At 34.5% G+C, this 21,983-nt stretch overlaps 1 protein-coding gene across 1 annotated transcript; it reads right to left on the reverse strand.

The window, feature by feature from the left end:
* Positions 1 to 20,327, reverse strand: PHOT1 (phototropin 1). Its single transcript, XM_086425128.1, has 24 exons — positions 19,731 to 20,327; positions 17,984 to 18,698; positions 17,714 to 17,896; positions 15,822 to 15,913; positions 14,199 to 14,484; positions 12,926 to 13,142; positions 12,743 to 12,813; positions 9,228 to 9,334; positions 8,639 to 8,688; positions 8,395 to 8,499; positions 8,076 to 8,135; positions 7,875 to 7,964; positions 6,032 to 6,108; positions 5,833 to 5,917; positions 4,974 to 5,054; positions 4,598 to 4,701; positions 3,797 to 3,846; positions 3,418 to 3,524; positions 3,165 to 3,287; positions 2,971 to 3,022; positions 1,922 to 2,034; positions 1,485 to 1,625; positions 808 to 909; positions 1 to 272 (listed from the first exon to the last, which is right to left on the reverse strand). Exons 2-23 carry the CDS (start codon positions 18,691 to 18,693, stop codon positions 811 to 813), a joined length of 3,003 nt encoding a protein of 1,000 aa, XP_086281254.1. The 5' UTR covers positions 18,694 to 18,698; positions 19,731 to 20,327; the 3' UTR covers positions 1 to 272; positions 808 to 810.
* Positions 20,328 to 21,983: the final 1,656 nt, after the last annotated feature.

Genomic DNA, 21,983 nt, shown 5'->3' on the forward strand with positions numbered 1-21,983 from the left:
TAAATAAATAAAATTATTATTTTTTAGCCAAGCATCCCAAGTATCCAACAAGATAGAATAAAGAACACCCATACATGCACACATTTAAGTAAAAGAAAACAATGAAAATGCCTGAGGAAGAGTTCCTCCTGTGGTTGGTATTCATCCACAGATTTGGTGTAGAAACGCTTGACAGAGCAAAAAAAATATCTCAAGTGAGTACTGGGACTGTCAAGCACTCTCCAAATTCTCTCACCAAGTTTAGGAACAATAGTTGCATTTAAGAAATCCATCTGTAACAGACAAATAAGTTAGAATCAGAATACAGATAAAAAAAAACAACTAATAGTAAGTGGGACCCAAGAGTTAGCAACTGATCCATAATAGAATAATGAATTTCTGACGCCCCCCTCTGATATATGCTCCCTGACGTGGCACATGCTAGGACCATATTTTTTTCCTCAGGATACACAACTGTAAGTACTTATGGGGATGTACAGTTGTGTATCCCAAGGAAAATCTATGGTCCTAGCCCATGCCACATCTGGGAGCATATGTTAGAGGGGGGGCGTCAGAAAATCACGACTCTTCACGATATATATATATGAGTCGTGATGAATGCATGCGGTCATGGTACTCAGTTAGGTACGCGGCTGATGTGGCAAGCGCACAAAACCATAGATCATTTTCATCGGGATACACATTAAAAAGATGTGTGGTTCTGTGCCCTTGCCATGTCATCCGCGTACCAAGAACACGTGCATTCATCATTATTCTATATATATATATAATATAGAGAGAGAGAGAGAGAGAGAGAGAGAGAGAGACCTCTTAGAACACATTTGTTTGTAGATCCAAAAGTTCAGGATCTACAACTTTAGCTTCCTTTTCAGCATCAGCAAAGATAGGAGCCTCAAGTTGAGGTGGGTTCTGGGTATCAATGCAAATATCAGCACCTAAAATCTGATAGAATAGTACACAAAAAAACAAAAGCAAGAGGAGAATAATCCAGCATGCATCAACATGAAAAAAAGGACTTCTCTTGAATCCCTTTTCATATTGTTTTCTTTAAGCCAAAAAACAAAAAAAAAAATAAAAAAATAGTAAAAAGTTTAGTTATCGGTCATGATATCTAAGATTTTATATTTGAAATATATAGCATTCAATATTTTTGTACAATAGAACAGTGTGACATAATAGAAATGAACACATTTGCAAAAATATTACTCCAATGGGTGATACACCAATGGAAAGTTGTTTGAGATGGTTTGATTACGTGTAACAAAGGCCGAAAGCAGATTACAATAGAATGAACAAAAGACATGGCTGACCCTTTTTTGGTAAGTCTTTGAAGATGATGACAATGAACTCTAACACAAGTAGCCCTTCTTGTAATTTGTTTAAAATCATATTGGTTCATAAATATAAAAAAATCAATAATGCAAATTAATATGCTTATATTGACAGTTGCTTCAACTCAATGTGATAAGGTTTATGATTCTAACCATGCAACGGACTAGAGCCCAATTGATACCACGGAAGAATGGGTGCTGCTTAACTTCATTTGCTCCTTCATGTGAGCCCAATCTGTTTTTGGGATCTCTGTGTAACAACCGGTACATTAACTGCCTTCCATGGAGACTTACCTGCACAAATACCAAATTTCATTTGAATTCTACACTTTTGTGATTCTAAAATGAGTAGCAGAATTTCAACAAAAAAAAAAAAGTCTCATACACTGCAGACACTCCACTAGTAGAAAATTATCGTGTCTTGTTTTTTCCAAAATTGTTTTACACTTATTTATATTATCATTAAAAAAAAAAAAAAATCTTTAGTATCATCTATATGAAATCATACTCTTCATTTAGAATAATATATCTGTCAATGTATGGAGATGGTTAATGTAACGAAATAATAAGTGTAAAATAGAATGTCTCACCGGAATACGTCCTGGAAATTTAAGATCCTTGTGCAGAACATTGGCAAAGGTTTTCTGCCTTGTCTTTCCTCTAAATGGTGTATAACCATAAAGCATTTCATATAGAAGAATGCCTAACAATTAAAATCATTATGACTTAATCAGTTAAGAGGTACATAAATTAGAAGATGGAATTGTCCAAAAAAAAATTCTTAAAAATGTTTATACTAATGCAACTTTATCACATTGCAGACATCAGAAATAGGGATTGATGATCTTGAACTATAAGAAATATGTACATACAAGAAGAGTGGTTAGTGGGTTGGCAACTAATCGGTGAGAAAGGGTTTTGCACCCATTTGATATAATAAGAAGCCCGGATTATAAAGTTCTCATATCAATCTGATGATCGAGAGCGTAAGATGACATATCGACCACTAAAACAATAGTGGAGCTTGATAAAACAATGAAGGATCTAGATAGAGTATAACACTCAAAAATTTCTCACAAATGCAAGGATGGAGAAACAGTGGTACCAAAATGAAGAGATTGTTGTAAATTATTCCTTGATTCCCAATTAAATGAACATTCATAAAACGTCTGACGTTTAAATCAATTTTCATTATTTAGATCTGAACTTGATGAATTACTTGGCCTTGATGATTATAGACAAAATAAGACCTTTTCCAAGATTCTGGAATAGTTGACCTATGAAGGAGTCTAGGAACAAAATCTTAGGAGTGGCATATTGGAAGAAATATGACATTAATCAGATATTCTTTTTCCCATGAAGAGGTGTGACTGAATTTGAGCATAAAGGGATGAAAATAACCTAAAACATCTGATTTTTCCAAGTAATTTTTGTGAAGGATTAAGTTAACCTTCTCACAAAAGCCTTACAGATCTCTAGTTCGAACCTTTGTTCATTCTTTTTTTAGAACAGAAGTTTACATGCAAGTTTGAGCTAGAAAAATGCTCCAAGAAGAAAACTTGTAGTTACAGCGTCTGTTGAGTGAATAAATAGGGCTACCGCATTTAGCAAAAAATTTCGTTATGGAATACAAACTTACCAAGAGCCCACCAGTCAACTGCACTAGTATGGCCAGCTCCAGTGATGATTTCCTGCAAAAATAATTGAAAATTAAAAGTTATTTTTTATTTAGTAATGTATAAATTAGAAAATAAAAAAATAAAAACAAAAACTGTCTCAAAGCAGAGAAAAGCCTGGCTTTGCTAACATGGCTAATTTAGACAACACACTAACCGGTGCTATGTACTCCTCCGTTCCAACAAAGGAATTTGACGCTCGCATTGGTTCAGCCATAAATATTGGAGGCAATTGTTTTTTCTGTTGCTTCTTCTTTTCCTGGCTATATTGAATTAAAAGCTGAAAAGTACATCTTAGACTCATTAGCCTATGCAACAATAATACACCAAAACCAGAACCCAAATAATCGTAAAATCAAAACAATGTACGATTATTAGAAGCTAATAACATTCGATAGTTGAAACAACACCTGTGGTTTGCAAGATGTCAGACATGAGAGGTCAAAATCTGTCAAGGATACATGCCCATTGTGCTGGAGTAATACATTTTCAGGTTTCAAATCCCTGTATATTATACCTGTATAAAAACAATGATTTTCCATGAAATACTCATGTTTGTTTGATGACATAAATGGGTTAATATGAACATGTTTTTAATGTATAAGTGGATGATAGTCTGAGAAACATCTTTAAGTGAATTAAAAGCAAATTATGCATTTTCAATTGTCTATCCTTGAAAGAAAAGGATGACATTTTCATTTCAGTTTGCAACATAGTAATCACATGCTGATTTTTGAGTTCATTTTCTTTTGGAAAGAAAAATTCAGAGGTGATGTACATGTACTCTACCTTGACAGTGAAGGTACTCCAGTGCAACAACTACTTCTGCAGCATAGAATCTGCACTTATAACAGCTGTGTCAGAGGCTTATTTTTTAAAAGAAATCATCAGTAAAGTATTACTAATATAAAACAATATAATCGAAAATATAATATCCATGACAAAGGCACAAAAGCATATTGGACCATGTCAGCTGTAAACATAAATTGACCCCAAATAGGAATACTAATAATAATAATAATAGCTACTACCACACTGTTAACCAACCAACTACTCCAAAGGACCGATGGAGAACTATGAATATATATGAGGGTCACAAGGCTTAACTGGGATATGACACACCCGAGAGTGGAGGAAAATATAGAGTCAACTCATCCATAAGGTTGGAAAGAATCAAACCCGTGACCTATACAAACCTAGCACTCTGATACCATGTTAACCAACCAATTACTCCGAAAGACCAATCTATTTGAGAGTGGGAGAACTATGAATATAAGAGGGTCACGGGGCTTAACTGGGGTATGACACACCCAAGAGTGGAGGAAAATATACACTCAACACTCCCCCTCATTCATAAGGTTGGAAAGAATCGAACCCGTAACCTATACGAACCTAATGCTTTGATACCATGTTAACCAACCAACTACTCCAAAAGACCGATCTAATGAGAGTGGGAGAACTATGAATATAAGAGTCCCAGGGCTTAACTGGGGTATGACACACACGAGAGTATAAGAAAATATACACTCAACACACACTAACAAAACTCCTGGGCATATTATGCTTTGCTGTCATTATGAGAAGCCTTACCTTACAGCATCTTCCTTAAGGACCTTCATAGGCTGCCTGTCCAAAAGCATAAAGAGCTCTCCACCAGGGAAGTAATCAGTTATCAAACAAATATGTGTTTTAGTCTGCAAAATATGTTGAAAACAATCCCATCAAATTACCAAAAAAAAATTCATAAGAAATTCCAAAATAAGATTCCAAAAATCAATATGTGAAATTTGTCTATTTTTATATGAAGCTGGTAAGCATTTAATCTCATTTTAAAAGTAAAGAGAATAAATTAAATAATAAGGAAAGTTAGGCAACATCAGAACATATTAGACCTATCTTTGTACAGTAAGATTAATGAATGGAAAATGATTATATCATTATATAACTCATAATTGGAATAACGAACCTGAAAAGATGCATATAATGCAGGAAGAAAAGGGTGGTCCAGCATGTCAAGAATTTCTCTTTCTGCACAAGCTCTATGTACCTGCAACAAAGGATACAAATAAATTATTGTAAAAGAAAAAAAATGGATAAAAACTCATGAATGTCAACTTTAAAGTACTTTTTACTCTACTATCCCAATGAAAAAGAAAACTGCCAACTATAAGTTGCATGAATAACTTTAATCACCACATTTAATGGCTAAAAGTCTATAGTATATTCTGAAGAAGAAGAAAAAAAACAATAGAAGCTGAGCTATAAACTAGATGAAATATTTTTCTATAGCTAATTCAACATAGAATGTGTCAAGAAAACTGTGTGATGGGCAATGCTAATAACTTTTATAGCTGAAGAGAACTAAAAGTTGCAAAAATAACTTAAATCACAATCTAATGGCTAAAAAGCTAAGATCGCCCATTCCACAAGGTATAAAAGAAGAAAAAAAGGTAAACTGACCTACAAGCAAGACTTAATATAATTTTTTGTCTAAACTCAATATAGAAGACGATAAGAAAACCAGGTAACATACAACGTCGATAAATCATGGAGAAAGAAAAAATAATCAACCTATAAAAAAAGGAAAATAATGAATATGAATTATAAAAATCACAATTCAACAAATGACACAGGCAACAACGATAATGGAGCCACCTTGAACAATATTTTCACATGAAGAAAAAAAAATCTGCATAGATGATAGTTCATAGTTGTGGTTCCATGCTTGAAAAAAAAAATCAATATGATGTAATCATAATTTTGAAGATTGTTAGATTTCCTACAGAAGGCCTAGAAACATAGATTCAAAACTTTGAGTTCAGTACCTTGTTACGGTTAAGCATAACACCCTTCTCCATAGCCTTCATTGCAAAGTGTTCTCCGGTTCCACACAATTCCACCAAATGTACACTGTCGTACAGAGTCAACATGTAATGTTTAAAAATTGATAGACAATATATCAATGAGAGATTTTAACTGAACATGTTTGATAATAACAGAATTCAGAAACAAATAAACACAAACCTGCCAGTGTCACCAGATCCCAGCGCTTTCACTGGCCTAAAATGTTTCAGGCCTATCTGTTCTCCACTCTCCAGAATCTGTAATGCAAAGGTTGGATAATCAAACTAATGAGATATTGAAAATGTTGCATCTCAATTAAATCATAAATATAGAATTAAAAACAGCTCTAACAAAGATGCAAACAGGTAAGGCCTTATGATCGGATGATATTCAGATAGAAGAATGGACATACATGGCTAACTAAGCTATTCAGTAATATTTTAAAGACTATAGCGGTGCCAGATGTATGGAGAAAAAGTATCATAGTAACCATGTGAAAGAATAAAGAAGACATTCAAAGCTGTAACGACCATCAAGGTATTGAACTTATGAGTCATACAATGAAACTATGGGAAAGAGTGATACAGAAACGAATATATCAAAGAACAAACTTGGTTTTATGCCAGGCAATCAACAATTGAACCAATCTTTCTACTTAGACAGATGATATAAAAGTACAGGGGAATGAAGAAGAATTTCAATGTGGCTTTCATTGACTTAAAGAAAGTATATGATAGAGTACCAAGATAACTAATTTGGTAGGTATTTGAAAATAAAAGGGAATCCCATATAAATACATTGACATAATTCGGGATACGTATGATATGGATGTGACTAGTGTGAGAGCAAATGGAGAGGAAACAAATGAGTTCAAAGCTTCAATTGGTTTTAATCAGGGATCTGCTTTGAGTTCACTTTTATTTGCACGAGTCATAGATGAAGTAACTATTTATATTCAAGAGAGCACATACCTTGTTAAATGATATTTATGGATGATACTAGAGAGGAGTCAACATAAAACCAGAACAATAGAGAGAGGTGTTGGAGTCTAAGGGCATTATAATAAGTAGAATCAAGACCGTATAATTGGAGAGTAAATTTAATACTGATACTTAAGAAGAGGAATGTCCAATAAAAAATGATGAAAGAAAAATTCCCCAAAGACACCACTTTTGTTAAAGTGGAAGTCTGGTTCATGAGAGCTATGTGATAAATGCATATCAACCAAGTTAAAAGGAAAATTTTATAAGATGGCTGTAAGGTCAACTACACTTTATGATTTGAATGTTAGACGGCCAAGAAGAATCATGTTAATAAATCAAGTGTAACAGAGATGAGTATGTTGAAATGAATGAGTGGAAAGACTAGGAAAGATAAAATTAGGAATGAACAAATTCGAGAAAATGTAAGAATGTATCTAGAGGCGAGAGAGAAAATCAAGTAATATGGTATGGGCATGTTCAAAGAAGGCCAATTATGACCTCATCTAAAAGAAATATTTAAGCTGAACAGTCCAAAAGAGTGAGAGGAAGACCCAAAAGAAAGTGGATTGAGATAATGAAAGCAAATATAAAAACACTTTCAATAATAAAAGTCCTGGCTCTGGACAGAGTGGAGTAGTGGAACAAGATTCATTTAGCTGACACCAAATATTTGGAAAAAGGCTTTAATGATGATAACTAACTGAAGTTTCCAGAAGTCCAATGGAAGGTAGAGAGCTGGTATGAATGCAATATTAGATTTATTGATCTATACTGCAACAACATATGTTCTAAAAAAGCATTCAAGGCGATGATAATTTGATGTGAGCCATGGCTACATGTACCCATGTGATTATAATCATTTGATGTAAATCAATAATAGCCATTAAAAAGTAAAGAAAGTGCAAATCTTCATCTTAGATCCACGAAGAGCAAAAGGGGAGCATAAACTAATTCAAGATGAAAGCAGCAGAAAACAACTATAATATGTGGTAAGCATATTATAAAATAGGAAACAAAGAAAAACTGAAAGAGTTCTATACCTTTTGAATAGCTCTCCATGGTTTGCTGTCCTTCCTATGGGGTTTTGGCAGAACGATCTTTGAGTGATTGATCCAAAGATCCTCTGGTTTCTACATGGAGCCAACAATATTAATTTATTTTGAATGGTAAGCCAACAGAAGTTATTACAATCTTAATAATGGATCTTGATCAAAATTTGGGTGTAAATATTTAGAACTTACCAAATTAGCATCAGGAAGTTCTCTCACTGCATCATCAACATTTTCAGCAGTTTCTTTCACCTAAATGTCAATATCAGAACGCATATGCACTCTTAGAATTATTTGGAAGACAAGTATCGTTTCGTGATTAAACCAAAGTCGCAAAACAAGTATATAATTCTATAGTCGACCATGAGCAACTTATACGCCATGGAACCACTACTCTCATAAGTCATAAGAGGTTGGATCTGGGGCAAATTTGAGTTTCTCCAATTTTAGAAAATAACCAATCTTTAAAATTGGGAAGGATTCCAAAAAAGAATTTAGGAAGAACAAACACCAGTTTTGAACTCTCTTGTGCTGTATCCTCAGGAATGCAGTTGTGAAGTGGCTCAACATGCTCACTACCATCAAGTTGTACCCCAATAAAATATTGTACTTCTCCCTGTTTACAGAAACAAATTAGAATTATATACAATATCTCAAATGAAAAACAAAATTAGTCAATTTGAGAAAAAAAAAAATGCACCAATGATGCAAAATTATACAAAAATTAACTGAAGATCATTTTAAAGGGATTTTACCTTCTGGTCACGCATAGGCTGCAGATGGAACAGATTCCAGAACTTTTTCCCTGCATGAATTCAAATAAATTAAAAATCATGGTGTAAATACGAAGAAACGGGTATACCCAAATTATTTAATCAGATACAGTTTTAAATATTTGCATACCCAAATAAATTTATCCGTTTATATAAAACTTTTGTCGTGAATTTACCTGATACAGTTTTAAAATATTTACATACCCAAATAAATTTATCCATTTATATAAAACTTTTTTCATGAATTTACCTTTATTCTATACCTGTTTTGGTTTTAAAATATTAGGTTTTATAATTTTGAAAATCAATATCAATAAGGATACAAAGGAAATTATAAATTTACCTGGGTAAGTAAATATTTTAAAACCATATTATTCGGTTACGTAATTCTTGAAAAACTTTTATCCAACAGTGTAAAACACCCTTAAATCATTTTACATCAGATTTGAATGGATTCAAAGTGGAGATAGTCTTTAGGGAGTAAAATTACAAGTAATATTAAACTATATTGTCACACATTATCCTAAACAAACACATGAGGCTAACTAAAAAATTGCCCAAGAAAGAGTACCGCTTTTTGTGTAGTTTATGAGCTGCACAGTAACATCTGTTTGGTTATCAATAGCTGCTCTTATTTTTTTCACTGTTGCTGGATCAGTTTCAGGGCCTTGGAGGAACCTACAAGAATCCCAAAAATATATATTTAAAAAAAAAGTTAATGATAAAAGAATATATCAAAATATTAATTGCTCATAACCAAAGATACTTGAATTATTAATTGGGTGAACAAAACCTATAATTGAACTTCCTGAGAGTTTTGGGGGATTGAATTTGTGGGTTTGGGTACTCGAGCAAGGGTTAGGGCTTTAGAGTATCCCTTTTGTGGATTTTTTTTGTCTGTCGTGCTTGAGCTTCAACTGCCTGTCTACCTCAGTTCCTCTTCATGCCCAAGCATTTAGAACAGTAGCCAACCGTTAAGACTCGAACAGTCCAACTGAAAAGTAAGGGCGGATCAACCCGAGATTGGGTCGGGTTTGGGTTGAAACAGCTCCGGATGGGTCCAGGCTTGAATGTTTTAGTATATTGTTATAAATTGATTTAAATTTCAAAAGAAATTAGTTTTTCTTAGTATTTTGTGATAAATCAGATTAATAGATGTAAAAATGAAAAACAAAAAATTATCTTTACTTCAATTGAAATAATTTTAAGAAATATTCAAATATAAAAAAAAAACATAAAATAAATAAAGATTATTGTGAGATGCCTAGTATTGTTATTAGGCTAGAACTTCAGGAGGCAAAACAGTATTTTTTTTTTTTTTTTATAAGTAGTAATTCATTCATATAAGAAAACCAGGTCAGTTGCATGTATATATATATATATATATATATATATATATATATATATATATATATATATATATATATATATATATATACTGTGTTTAATACAAAACAGTATTAAAAAGGACTTCCGCTACCCGATGAATTTTTTTAGGTATATATATATGGGGGGCATTCAGCACCTAACATTTTGCCCAACCATTTTTGTCCTACATGGGTTAGAAGTTTTGGAATGGGCTGATTTTTGGTGAGGATGATCTCCTTGGTGAGGATGATCTCTACGGTGAGGAGATCATCCTCACCAAAAATCAGCCCATTCCAAAACTTCTAGCCCCATGTTTATAAGTTGAAAATTTGTGGACTGTCCATTTTTTGTAAACCATTTTTGATGCGGTTAGAAGTTTTGGAATGGGCTGATTTTTGGTGATGATGACCTCCTCACCGTAGAGATCATCCTCACCAAAAATCAGACAATTCCAAAACTTCTAACCCATGTTTTGAAAAATGTTTTGCCAAAATGTTTGGTGCCGAACATTTCCCTATATATATATATATATATATATATATATATATGGGTAGTGTTCAAGGGCAAACTTTTTAGCAAACTTTTTGGCAAAACATTTTTCAAAACATGAGTTAGAGGTTTTGGAATGGGCTGATTTTTGGTGAGGATGATCTCTACGGTGAGTAAATCATCCTCACCAAAAATCAGCCCATTCCAAAACTTCTAACCCTTGTTTACCAGTTGAAAAATCGTGGACCGTCCATTTTTTGTAAACTGTTTTTGATGGGGTTAGAAGTTTTGGAATGGGCTGATTTTTGGTGATGATGATCTCCTCACCATAGAGATCATCATCACCAAAAATCAGCCCATTCCAAAATCTCTAACTCATGTTTTGAAAAATGTTTTGCCAAAAAGTTTGCTAAAAAGTTGGCCATTGAACGCCCCCCTATATATATATGGGTCCCGTTCGGCACCCTAAGTTTTACCACACACTTTAACAAACGCGTTTTGTCTTACATGGGTTAGAAGTTTCGGAATGAGCTGATTTTTGGTGAGGATGATCTCTATGGTGAGGAGATCATCCTCACCAAAAATCAGCTCATTCCAAAACTTCTAACCTCATCAAAATTGATTTATAAAAAATGGACGGCCCACGATTTTTCAACGTGTAAACATGGGGCTAAACATTTCGGAATGGGCTGATTTTTGGGGAGGATGATCTTCTAATCATAGAGATCATCCTCACCAAAAATCAGCTCATTCCAAAACTTCTAACCCATGTAGGACAAAAAACGTTTGTTAAAGTGTGTGGTAAAACTTAGGGTGCTGAACATTTCCCATATATATATATATATATATATATATATATATATATATAGGGTAGCGTTCAATGGCAAACTTTTTAGCAAACTTTTTGGCAAAACATTTTTCAAAACATGAGTTAGAAGTTTTGGAATGGGCTGATTTTTGGTGAGGATGATCTCTACGGTGAGTAAATCATCCTCACCAAAAATCAGCCCATTACAAAACTTCTAACCCGTGTTTACCAGTTGAAAAATCGTGGACCGTCCATTTTTTGTAAACTGTTTTTGATGGGGTTAGAAGTTTTGGAATGGGCTGATTTTGGTGATGATGATCTCCTCACCGTAGAGATCATCCTCACCAAAAATCAGCCCATTCCAAAACCTCTAACTCATGTTTTGAAAAATGTTTTGCCAAAAAGTTTGCTAAAAAGTTGGCCATTGAACGCCCCCCATATATATATATATATATATATAGATATATATATATATAGGGAAATGTTCGGCACCAAACATTTTGGCAAAACATTTTTCAAAACATGGGTTAGAGGTTTTGGAATGGGCTGATTTTTGGTGAGGATGATCTCTACGATGAGGAGGTCATCATCACCAAAAATCAGCCCATTCCAAAACTTCTAACCCCATCAAAAATGGTTTACAAAAAATGGACGGTCCATGATTTTTCAACTTGTAAACATGGGGCTAGAAGTTTTGGAATGGGCTGATTTTTGGTGAGGATGATCTCCTCACCATAGAGATCATCCTCACCAAAAATCAGCCCATTCCAAAACCTCTAACCCATGTTTTGAAAAATGTTTTGCCAAAATGTTTGTTGCTGAACGGGACCCTATATATATATGGGAAATGTTCAGCAACAAACATTTTGGCAAAACATTTTTCAAAACATGGGTTAGAGGTTTTGGAATGGGCTGATTTTTGGTGAGGATGATCTCTACGGTGAGGAGATCATCATCACCAAAAATCAGCCCATTCCAAAACTTCTAACCCCATCAAAAATGGTTTACAAAAAATGGACGGTCCACGATTTTGCAACTTGTAAACTGGGGCTAGAAGTTTTGGAATGGGCTGATTTTTGGTGAGGATGATCTCCTCACCGTAGAGATCATCCTCACCAAAAATCAGCCCATTCCAAAACCTCTAACCCATGTTTTGAAAAATATTTTGCCAAAATGTTTGTTGCTGAACGGGACCCTATATATATATATAAAAGTCTGACTTATATGTACATGCAACAGCGACCCATATATATGTTGTTTTTTTTTTTTTCATAATCTCTGCCGTTGATAGTGAATTTTTCTCCCTCTCCTCCATGGACGTAGGCAATTTGCCAACCCATGTAAATCTGTGTTCTTTGTATTTTCTTCTTTCAATATATGAAAGAATGTATGAAGGATTAATCTCAACTTTCAAAACGTACCTGCAATTTCTTCCCAAGATTTCTTCACGACTGTACTCTGTCAACTCCAAGAAGCTATCAGATGCGAATATCTAAAAAATGGATTTGTTAGAATCGATGAAGAAAATAATGGTTGTAGTACCAATTAAAGAACAAAATTGGAGCTCAGCAACGATAGAGACTAGTTCGAGGTCGAAATCTTACAATGGGATTATCTGGCAACCTTGGATCAGTGATGACGAAGTTCTTCTCTATACGTTCGAGTGTGGTAGCAAGATCAATACCTCTTCTCATTTCCTTTTGCCTTACTTTATCGTCGACGCTGTCTGGCCTCTCATCATAGTCATCGTCACTTTCTTCGTCCTCCATTGAAAATTCCACTTCGTGGTTTTCCACATTCGAATGGCTTTTCCCTATGAGTCTGACGGAAAGAAACTTGACTTTAGCGCTGTGTTTAGATTGAGGGAAATGGAAAGAAAAGAAAAGAAAAACCGGAGAGAAATGGAGGGAAATGAAATGCTCATGATTGAAAAAGAGGAACAATAAAAATTACATTTTTTTCTCTTCAAATTTAAGTATTTTTTATTGGTAAACCGAACAATAAAAATTAATATACATATATTAAAATACTAATATCCAAAATTTCATGGGAATCTATAAAATCATGCTTTCTTTTACAAATTAAATACTATTAAGAATAGTCATAGTTTATTTTTCTAATGCAAGAGAGTCAAGGTGCAATTGCCAGTGTATAGAGATAATTTTGTGAAGATTCCCGACAAACGTAGGCGGCTGATATGGAAAAGGCACAAAATTATAGATCTTTTTCTTCGGGATACACAAGGAAAAAGATCTACGATTCTATGCTCTTGCCATGTCAACCATGTACAGACAATGTATATATTGGCATGCCGTTTTATCATTAATCTTTTTTAAATAAAATTGAAGAGAAATAGTCTCTGTTCCGAATATATGGAGTCCTTGTTATTTTTCTTTCTCTTTACATAAACAGCTCGTTGGTATTTCATATTCCTTAATCTCAATCACAACTACAAACAAATTAAGACTTTAAATATTAATTTTCTAACATTTTTTCTTTTTTTCTTTTTTCACTTGAAAAATTCATTGTTGGTGTCATCTATTAAATAGGCAATATTCATTTAATTTTTATTTTTATTCAAAATAATATTGTAAACAATGGGTACTACTAACAAGTATTTTGTGAGGTCAATTACAGTTATTTGGGTCTTGTTAACATGTGCTCTTAGGGCACACATTTAGGTGCATTAAATGCATGTTGGAAATAAGCATTTGAGGGTGTTTTGGTTTTAAAAAATCTTGGTATTTTTGGTAGGAAATTCAATTTTCAATGTGCATTTAATGCATCCAAACATGTGCCCTTAAGGCAGTTAACAAAATCCAACAATGATAAGCATGTTTTTAAGCCAAAGCAATGGTAACAAGAATAAAACCATACCCCATGAAAGAACGAAGACCCGATTTTCTTGGTTTCTTTTCAGGTACTTCGCTTATTCGCTGCATGGAGTTTCTCATACTACCATGCGAATTGCGTCTAAGAGGAGCCACATTCTCCGAATTTCTCCTCCCCAAGGCATCTGACTTTACCTGTCCTCCTCCTCCTCCACCACCACCCTCCGATTTCCTCATAAAAGGACGGTTCGTTGATTCCGAAAGGGCGCGGGGCTCCTTCACTGCCAGCAAAAGCTCAGAGACTGAACTAGCTGCCATCTCCTTCTGCCGAGCTGTAAATTTGAGCAAATATATTTTAATTTTTTTTTTTTAAGTAATTTGAGCAAATATTAGTGTAGCTAAAGTGCTCTTAGTAAAAGTGGGTGTAGTATCAATAGAACCTCTCACTTCAAATTGTGGGAATTTTTTTTTTTTTTTTCAACTTCAGGCCCATCTCGTCCTGGTTGTGGTCACATAAAAATGCGCTCAATAAATCATAAATGAGTCAAACTGGCCTTACTACGTTAGAAGAATTTCACACTCACCAAGGGTCCTCGGGCTGAACTAGTGGCATCAAAAACATAATCTAATGCTTCGGGGTTGTAGAGGATAGAATTCTATGAAATTAGAAAAAAAAAATTATTTTTCACTGTTGAATTTCAATTTTAAGTTTGGGAGTTATGTGGAAGTTCGGTAACTGCCCATTTTGAAAACCTTGGATCAAATTCAAAAAAATAAAATGCTTTTCAGTTTTTTTTTTTTGTTTTTTTGAATCTGAGTTTTAGAAGCAACTTAGAGGGCTGTGGTGTTGGATGGACCCACAGATATGGGCCTGATGGGTGTTTTCTCTCATAAAGAATATGAACCCAGTATCTTTTTAGGACAATAATATAACATTGGTGTGCCCAAGTCCATACCGTTGGATGGTCCTCGAGATTTGTTTGTTAGAGTGCAAAACACGTGAATCTAAGATGAAGGTGATATGTTGGTGAGTGGGCTTTAAATCACTTTCCAAAATTAAGCCACTTACAGGGTGGCTCCACCAGAAAAAGTAGGCCAATTAATAATGGGTTAGTGGTCGTATAAAGGAGTGGATCCTCTTTAGCAAATTTTTTTTTTTTTTTTTTACCCAGTACCCTATAGAGCCACGTGGACAAGACAGCAAAATCTCTCCATTTTAAACTTAGAAATTTAGTTGGAGTCGTGATAATATGATTCACCAGGTGGCATACTCAATCGATTTCCTGATGTGGACAAGTTTGGAACCATACATCTATATGCCTCGGGATACACTTTGTTATGGGGAAGTGCAATCGTATATCCTGAGACATACAGATCTACAATTCCCGAACTTGTCACGTCAGGAAATTGATTGAATATGCCACCTGGCGAGTCATATTATCAAGACTCATTCAATTATTAGTAGTCATCTATTTTCAAAGCCTTCCATGAAAAAAGATACCATCTTCAATTATTAGCAGATGTAAATTGGTTGAACCAAATTGAGCAAGGGTCTTGGGTCCAACCCTAGTACAATCAATTTGACGGATTTTTGGTCCAGCAATGGTTTATTCGATTTTTTAAAACATTGAATAAAGTGATACAAAGGAGAATGTAATGTGGGCAATACCATCGTATCGGATCAAAGATTCTGGCAATCCATTGGGCCGGACCATCTTATCCTTAATCCCTTCTGTATGTTTGCTAACCTCCACCTGCATTCTGTCCAACCAAAAATTATGTGATATAAGTTAAAAATGAAGAACACACATATATATATATAGTAGGGTCCGTCGAATTTTTCTTTTCTTTTTTTTGTCACGCATCCACTCATCCAATTCTTCTATCACATTACCCTCCACGCTACTGTCGCTATTAGAAAGTTGAAGCCCTACAAGTGGTGCTTTCAATTTGCTTTGTATTTGATTGGACATTAATGGGCCTGTAAATGGACCCCTTTGACTTGCATCAACGATGAAGACAAAACAAGGGTGGTGGGGGAGGAAACAAAGAAAAACCATGATTCAATCTTGAAAAAAAATTGATCGAGCAAATTAAATTCAATTGAGGATTTCACAAAATCCAAATTGACCAATTGCACGATGCCTGACATGATAGATTTGTAAATTAGGGTTGCCCTTGGTACGCAACTTCAAACGATTGGTTGATTCAGGATTTATGTGAAATTCAAGATTGACTTTTCTGTACGTGAAACAATTTCTCTTCAAGGTCCTGCTTGGCTCAATAGTGAGTTTCTAGTATTGATATAACATGAAAAAAAAAAAGATCAAATCCAACATAGAAATCATGGATGAAAATGAATGAAACTAAGAAGTTATCACTTATACCAATATTTGATGTTTAGATACGTTCAGACCATGGTCTGACTACTTTGATAAATTGTCAATTCAGTCATTGATTTGATTTTTAAAACATTGATGGATAGAGTAACAAACTTCTAATCTGGTAGTAATGCAATCTATATTATAAAATTTATATTAAAACAGCAACCTTTTAAAATATAAAATAAAATAAAGGGAAAAAAGAGAGAGTTGAAGAAGAGAATAATAAAGAAGAAAAGTAGAAACATAAAAAAAGATGAAGATGTAAAAACATTGATTAGGGGGCAGTACCAAAAAATAAGATTCTCAAAGTAGTTATATTTGATATGTTTTAGAGAGATTCTATTGGGATACCAACTGTTACTTACAACACACCGATCCTTTTGAAATAAAGCAATTATGATTGGTGTGTATGAGTAAATTAATGTTGGTGTGCTCATAGAAACTCTCTATGTTTTATCCTTTTGGTGTGGGCAGGGCGGAGCTGGTAAGGAGCTGGTGGAGGCAATTGCCCCCACAGAACTTTGAGACACCCCTATATTTTTAACTAATTACATGCCTCATTTGTCCCCACTCCCTCACCTCTCTCCCCATTTGCCCCCACACCCTCATCTCCCTCCAATTTTTGCCCCCACACCCTCACCTCCCTCCATTCAAGTTCTTCAACTATACAACTAATCATACTTTGCCCCCACTACAAGAAAATCCTAGCTCCGCCCCTGGGTGTGCATTAAGTAATTTTGTTAATTAACGTGATAGAAAAATAGAAAGAAGAGGAAGGAAAACATAGAGAAGGGTGGATACCCTCTATGTACTCTATATGTCACAGGAAAATGAAGAAGAAATTTTAATAAAAGAAGTCATATTTGAAGTTTTATCCATTTTTTGGTGTGTCATAAGTAATTTCATTAATTACCCTGTTATAATAAGAAAAACAATTGGTTCGGCAATATAAATTCTCTAAATTAAATAATAATATAAAAAAAAAAAAACACGAGTCGTGCTGGGGTGACACAAAGGTGACAAAAAAAAATGATGTGGTGTCCCGCACATTACCGTAGATGCTTTTCCACGAGATACGATTAAAAAACATCTATGGTTATGAGCACGCCACCGCATCATTTTTTTCACCTTTGTGTCTCCGTTTGTGTCATTCCAGTATTTTCCTAAAAAAACTCACCCAATAAACTTAAGAACCTTCCCAGAGTCATCCTTGATAGGAGAGATGGTAAGAAGATTCCAAAACGGCGTCCCATCCTTCTTGTAATTCAATAACCTTCCACAGTAATTCGTCCCAGATTCTAAAGCTTCTCTTATCTTTGACACATCTTCAGGATCCGTTCCAGACCCTTGTAGAAATCGACTGCACTCAACAACACAAAACCGTTATTACAGTTATAACAACAGTTACAAACTACAAAAGCAAGAAAAAAAGTTCATTAAACCATACCTGTTTCTGCCAATAACCTCTTTGGAGGTGTAACCAGTCATCTTAAAGAACCCAGCACTTGCATACATAATGGGATAATCAGGCTTGGTTGCATCAGACACGACAAATGTTTGTTGAAATGTCGATAAGGCATCTTTTAAATCCTCAGAAACTCTTGGAATCCCTCTCTCCTTAGTACCCATAACTCCATCCGATTCTTCGGAACTCCGAACCGAATTCCCCGAATCCCTTCTAGAAGTCCCAGCTTTATTCACATCTTCACCTGCAGATGTTCTCACACTCACACCTTGAAGCTTCCCAGTCTCTTCATCAGTCTTCAACACTAGTCCCCACTCGGCGGCTCTTTGTGCAGCGGCACCAACCCCGCTCGATAAGGGGATATCGTCCGTTGGTTTTTCAATGTTTCTTCGATTATTGTCTGATTGGTCCTTGATGGTGAGTGGTGATGATGGTGTTGGTGTTGGTATTGAGTCCTTGAGAGCCATCCATGAAGTGATTTCGGTTGGTCTACCTGATTTGGATAGCTTGTGTTCTACCGGTTCAGCTGCTCCTGCTGCCCCCCAATTGTCCCACGTGGATTGTGGACGAAAAGTTGGGGTGTTTGATCTGGAAACATGGGGAGACGGATTGAAGACTTCGAGTGAGCCTCTTGAGTCTCTTGGGAATGGTGCTCCAATAGGAGATTTCCCAGAGTTATCTGTTGGTTCCATTTGATCTGATTGGTATTTCGAGGAAATTAGTTAGAAATTTTGAATTATTTTGATTGTTAGAACAAGAGACTTTTTCATTCATGCAGACTACAGGCTCCAGATCGAGAGAGAGATGAATTCTCCTTAAAAAAATGATGATTCTTCTAATAGCAAACGACGTTTGACGATCTCCATCAAACATACGGCTAAGATATGACGAAAATTAGAATTCCTAGAGATTAGTAAACGAGTTATATATTTCATGGGAATTTAATATTCTTCCATCTAAACCGTCTCTATGATGGGGAATCCAAGTCTTGAAAATTCAACACGTGGCTAATTATAAACCACAAAGGCCGAACTTACTTCGTTGACACTGCTTTCAACTCTTTGATGACGTGGTGGTATTCAGAGAACCATGGATTAATCTCGAGGAAAAATCTATGGTCCTCTGCACAGTACCACGTGATTGCAGTGTTTTAATCAATAACAAGCTTCCACGTGTAAATGGGTATTTTTTTCAAGTGGATATCCAAACATGAGGCCTGACCCGTTTTGTATGCCAGTTATTGTCATCGACCAAGATCTTCGATGGACAGCACATGACTTTTAGTCCACCCTCCACCGAAAAATACAGCTTTTCCTAGGGATCTGTGTATTTGCTCTATTTTTACATTTCAACTGTTCGTTGGAGATAGATTTTTTATTTCCTTATTAACTTAGATTTATCCAAACCAAAAGCGAAAAACTAATAATAAAATATTATCGAAATTCAACAAAAATGAAAAAAAATAAATAAATAAATCACAAATATTAAATTCAAAGACTATAACTGAGATCCAGTAATTAAAGTAATTCTGATCTCCTAATTTTGAACAATTAAAGACATGAAATTAAAATTCAGAAAGTTTCTCGTCAAATTAGCACAAAAAAGGAGAAAAACCAAATCAAATCAAGCAACTCTAAAAGAAAGCATGAAAATAAATAAATTTAAACTAATTATCACAAACAACAACGAAGAAAACCAGAAAAATGAGAATAAATTGAGGTAGATTTACCAGAAAATGGACTAAATACAGTTCCTCCAAGATCTTCTACTTCTGCTTCTTCTTTTCTCGGCTTTTTGAAGAAAATGAAACCTCACTCTGCTATTTAAAGACTGAAAGTAGAGATCTATAAGAAGATCAGGAATAAAAAAGGATCTTTAATGGCGAAAAGTTTGAAAGACAGAGAGAGAGAAAAAAAAACAGAGAACGAATGATTGGAGAAGAATCCTCCATCCCTGTACACTCACATCTCACATGGTTTAGCTCGAATTTCGAGAAGACTCGAAAGTATGGAGAAAGGAATCACACACGCGCATCTCTCTAACTCTAACACACGTACGCCACAAACAGTACTAACTGATTACTGTCTTTCTTCATCTTTGTTTTTTACAAACTGGAATTAATTTTGGCTTTTTTTTTTTTTTTTTTTTTGGGGAAAGATGTCGAAGGTTCGAGTCTTGTTATCAAGCTCTGAGAATGGCAGAATCTTGATCTGTTTGCACCCTTACAAGGTTTCTGATGTTTCTCTTTCTTTCAGTATGAAACAAAGGAAAAAAACCAAATGTAGTCTGAAAGGAACATCACACCCACGAAAAGATTATCGTTGATGGTTCTAGAGATTCGATTTTTGGTGAATCTCGAGGCCATACAACTGGAGTTGTCTATCGTTTTCTGTATGGTTGTAGGGCATGGTTATATATAGCGACAGATAGCACTGTTGTTAAAGATTTAAGGAAATTAAATACTAATCCCAAAATTAAAATTCACAGCTGAGATGAAAGAATAATCTTAGGGATTCCCATTGTGAGATGAATCTCTATGAAATTGTACTCAACCTATAATAAAGACCCTTGTTCAATCAATGGTTTCCTAGGAAACAAATTTTCTCCCCTTGTGGTTATATTCCTACATGCCGTTTTAGTCCCTCAAAATCAATGCACTTAGGGTTGCAACTTGGTCTGATTCATATCGAGAATCGAACCAAATCAATAGCCTAAGGGTTGCTTTGGTTCAATTTGGAACAAGGTGCGGCTTGACTCTGGGTTAAGAAAATAGAGAACCGACTAATTTGATTTGATTCTTGATTTAAAACTTGTATATAGAACTGAACCAAACCGTGAACTGAGCCGTTAGGTAATAAATAAATATATTTTAATTTATTATGAGTTATTTTAGGAGTTGGGACATAAATCAATAATTCATTTTTGTGAATTAATTAATAAAATTTTTATGGATAGGTTAAAGATTTATTATATGAAATTTTATATTTATTATATATTCATTATTTTTTAATTAGAAATATGTTATTACTTTGAAGAAAGTTAATAGAATATTAGCAATCCACTAAACTAACCAAACTAAATCGACCTTGGTTTGGTTTGGTTCTATTAGTTTTTCAATTCGGTTCTGGTTCTTACTTAGTGGAATCAACCTATATCGGTTCAATTTCACTTTGGCCCCAAATAGAATCAAGTTGCACTCCTAATTGTAGTTGTGTTGTAGTGCATTTAAGAGTTGTGGGTTAGTTATTAGCAGAAACCCTGGCTAAGATAAGATACCTCATTGACCCCAAGCTTCACACAAAGGCCATGGCTAGGTTGAAACATATGGTTTGATTGTTTCCCTCCCATGCATGTACCGACTGTTCTCCTCTTGATTTGCAAAACTGCCAAGTATGCATCACAATCTTCTAATCAAGTGTCATGTGCAGACCTTGGCCGCACTTACTCCAACATAAGGATGCAACTTGAGCGAGCCAAATCTGAACCCAATCCCGACCTTGGGTCAAGTTTGTGCACCATGAGGAAGGGTTCAAGTTTGGGCCAAAAAAAGTTTGACAGGTTTTTAACAATACTTGAGGATAAATATTAATAAAGTAATTTTTTTTTTTTTATGTATTTCTAATTCAAACAACAAACCAATCTAATTAAAAGAAAAAATTACTTTATTAATATAAGAATTGTTTCTATTTACGATAAATTAAGAGAAAGTCGATTCAGATGGTTTAGACATGTTCGATGAAAATCAACTATAATTACAATAATAATAAAAAAAAATCAACTTAAAGATCTTAAAAAAGCAAGATAAATACTCAAAAGAACGACGTTGACGAAAATAGAAAAAATATATATATTTAGACACTTTTAGGGCCAAATTGACACTTTGTTGCTACAGTGACACTCAAAGTAAGAAATTTATGAAACTAGAAACACAAATAAAGATTAACATTGCTATAATTAAAATAAGAGGGATTAATCCATAAAT

The sequence above is a fragment of the Akebia trifoliata genome, chromosome 15 (assembly GCF_017979445.1).
Source record: "Akebia trifoliata isolate Shusen 1 chromosome 15, ASM1797944v1, whole genome shotgun sequence".
Classification (NCBI taxonomy): Eukaryota; Viridiplantae; Streptophyta; class Magnoliopsida; order Ranunculales; family Lardizabalaceae; genus Akebia; species Akebia trifoliata.

Excerpts from the sequence above, each read along its gene's own strand:
- PHOT1 (XM_086425128.1), bottom strand. The coding sequence starts at position 18,693 with ATGGAACCAACAGATAACTCTGGGAAATCTCCTATTGGAGCACCATTC. Across the intron at positions 6,109-7,874 it reads CATGGAGAGCTATTCAAAAG|ATTCTGGAGAGTGGAGAACA; the intron begins GTATAGAACTCT and ends TTTGCATTACAG. Across the intron at positions 4,702-4,973 it reads CATTATATGCATCTTTTCAG|ACTAAAACACATATTTGTTT; the intron begins GTTCGTTATTCC and ends CATATTTTGCAG.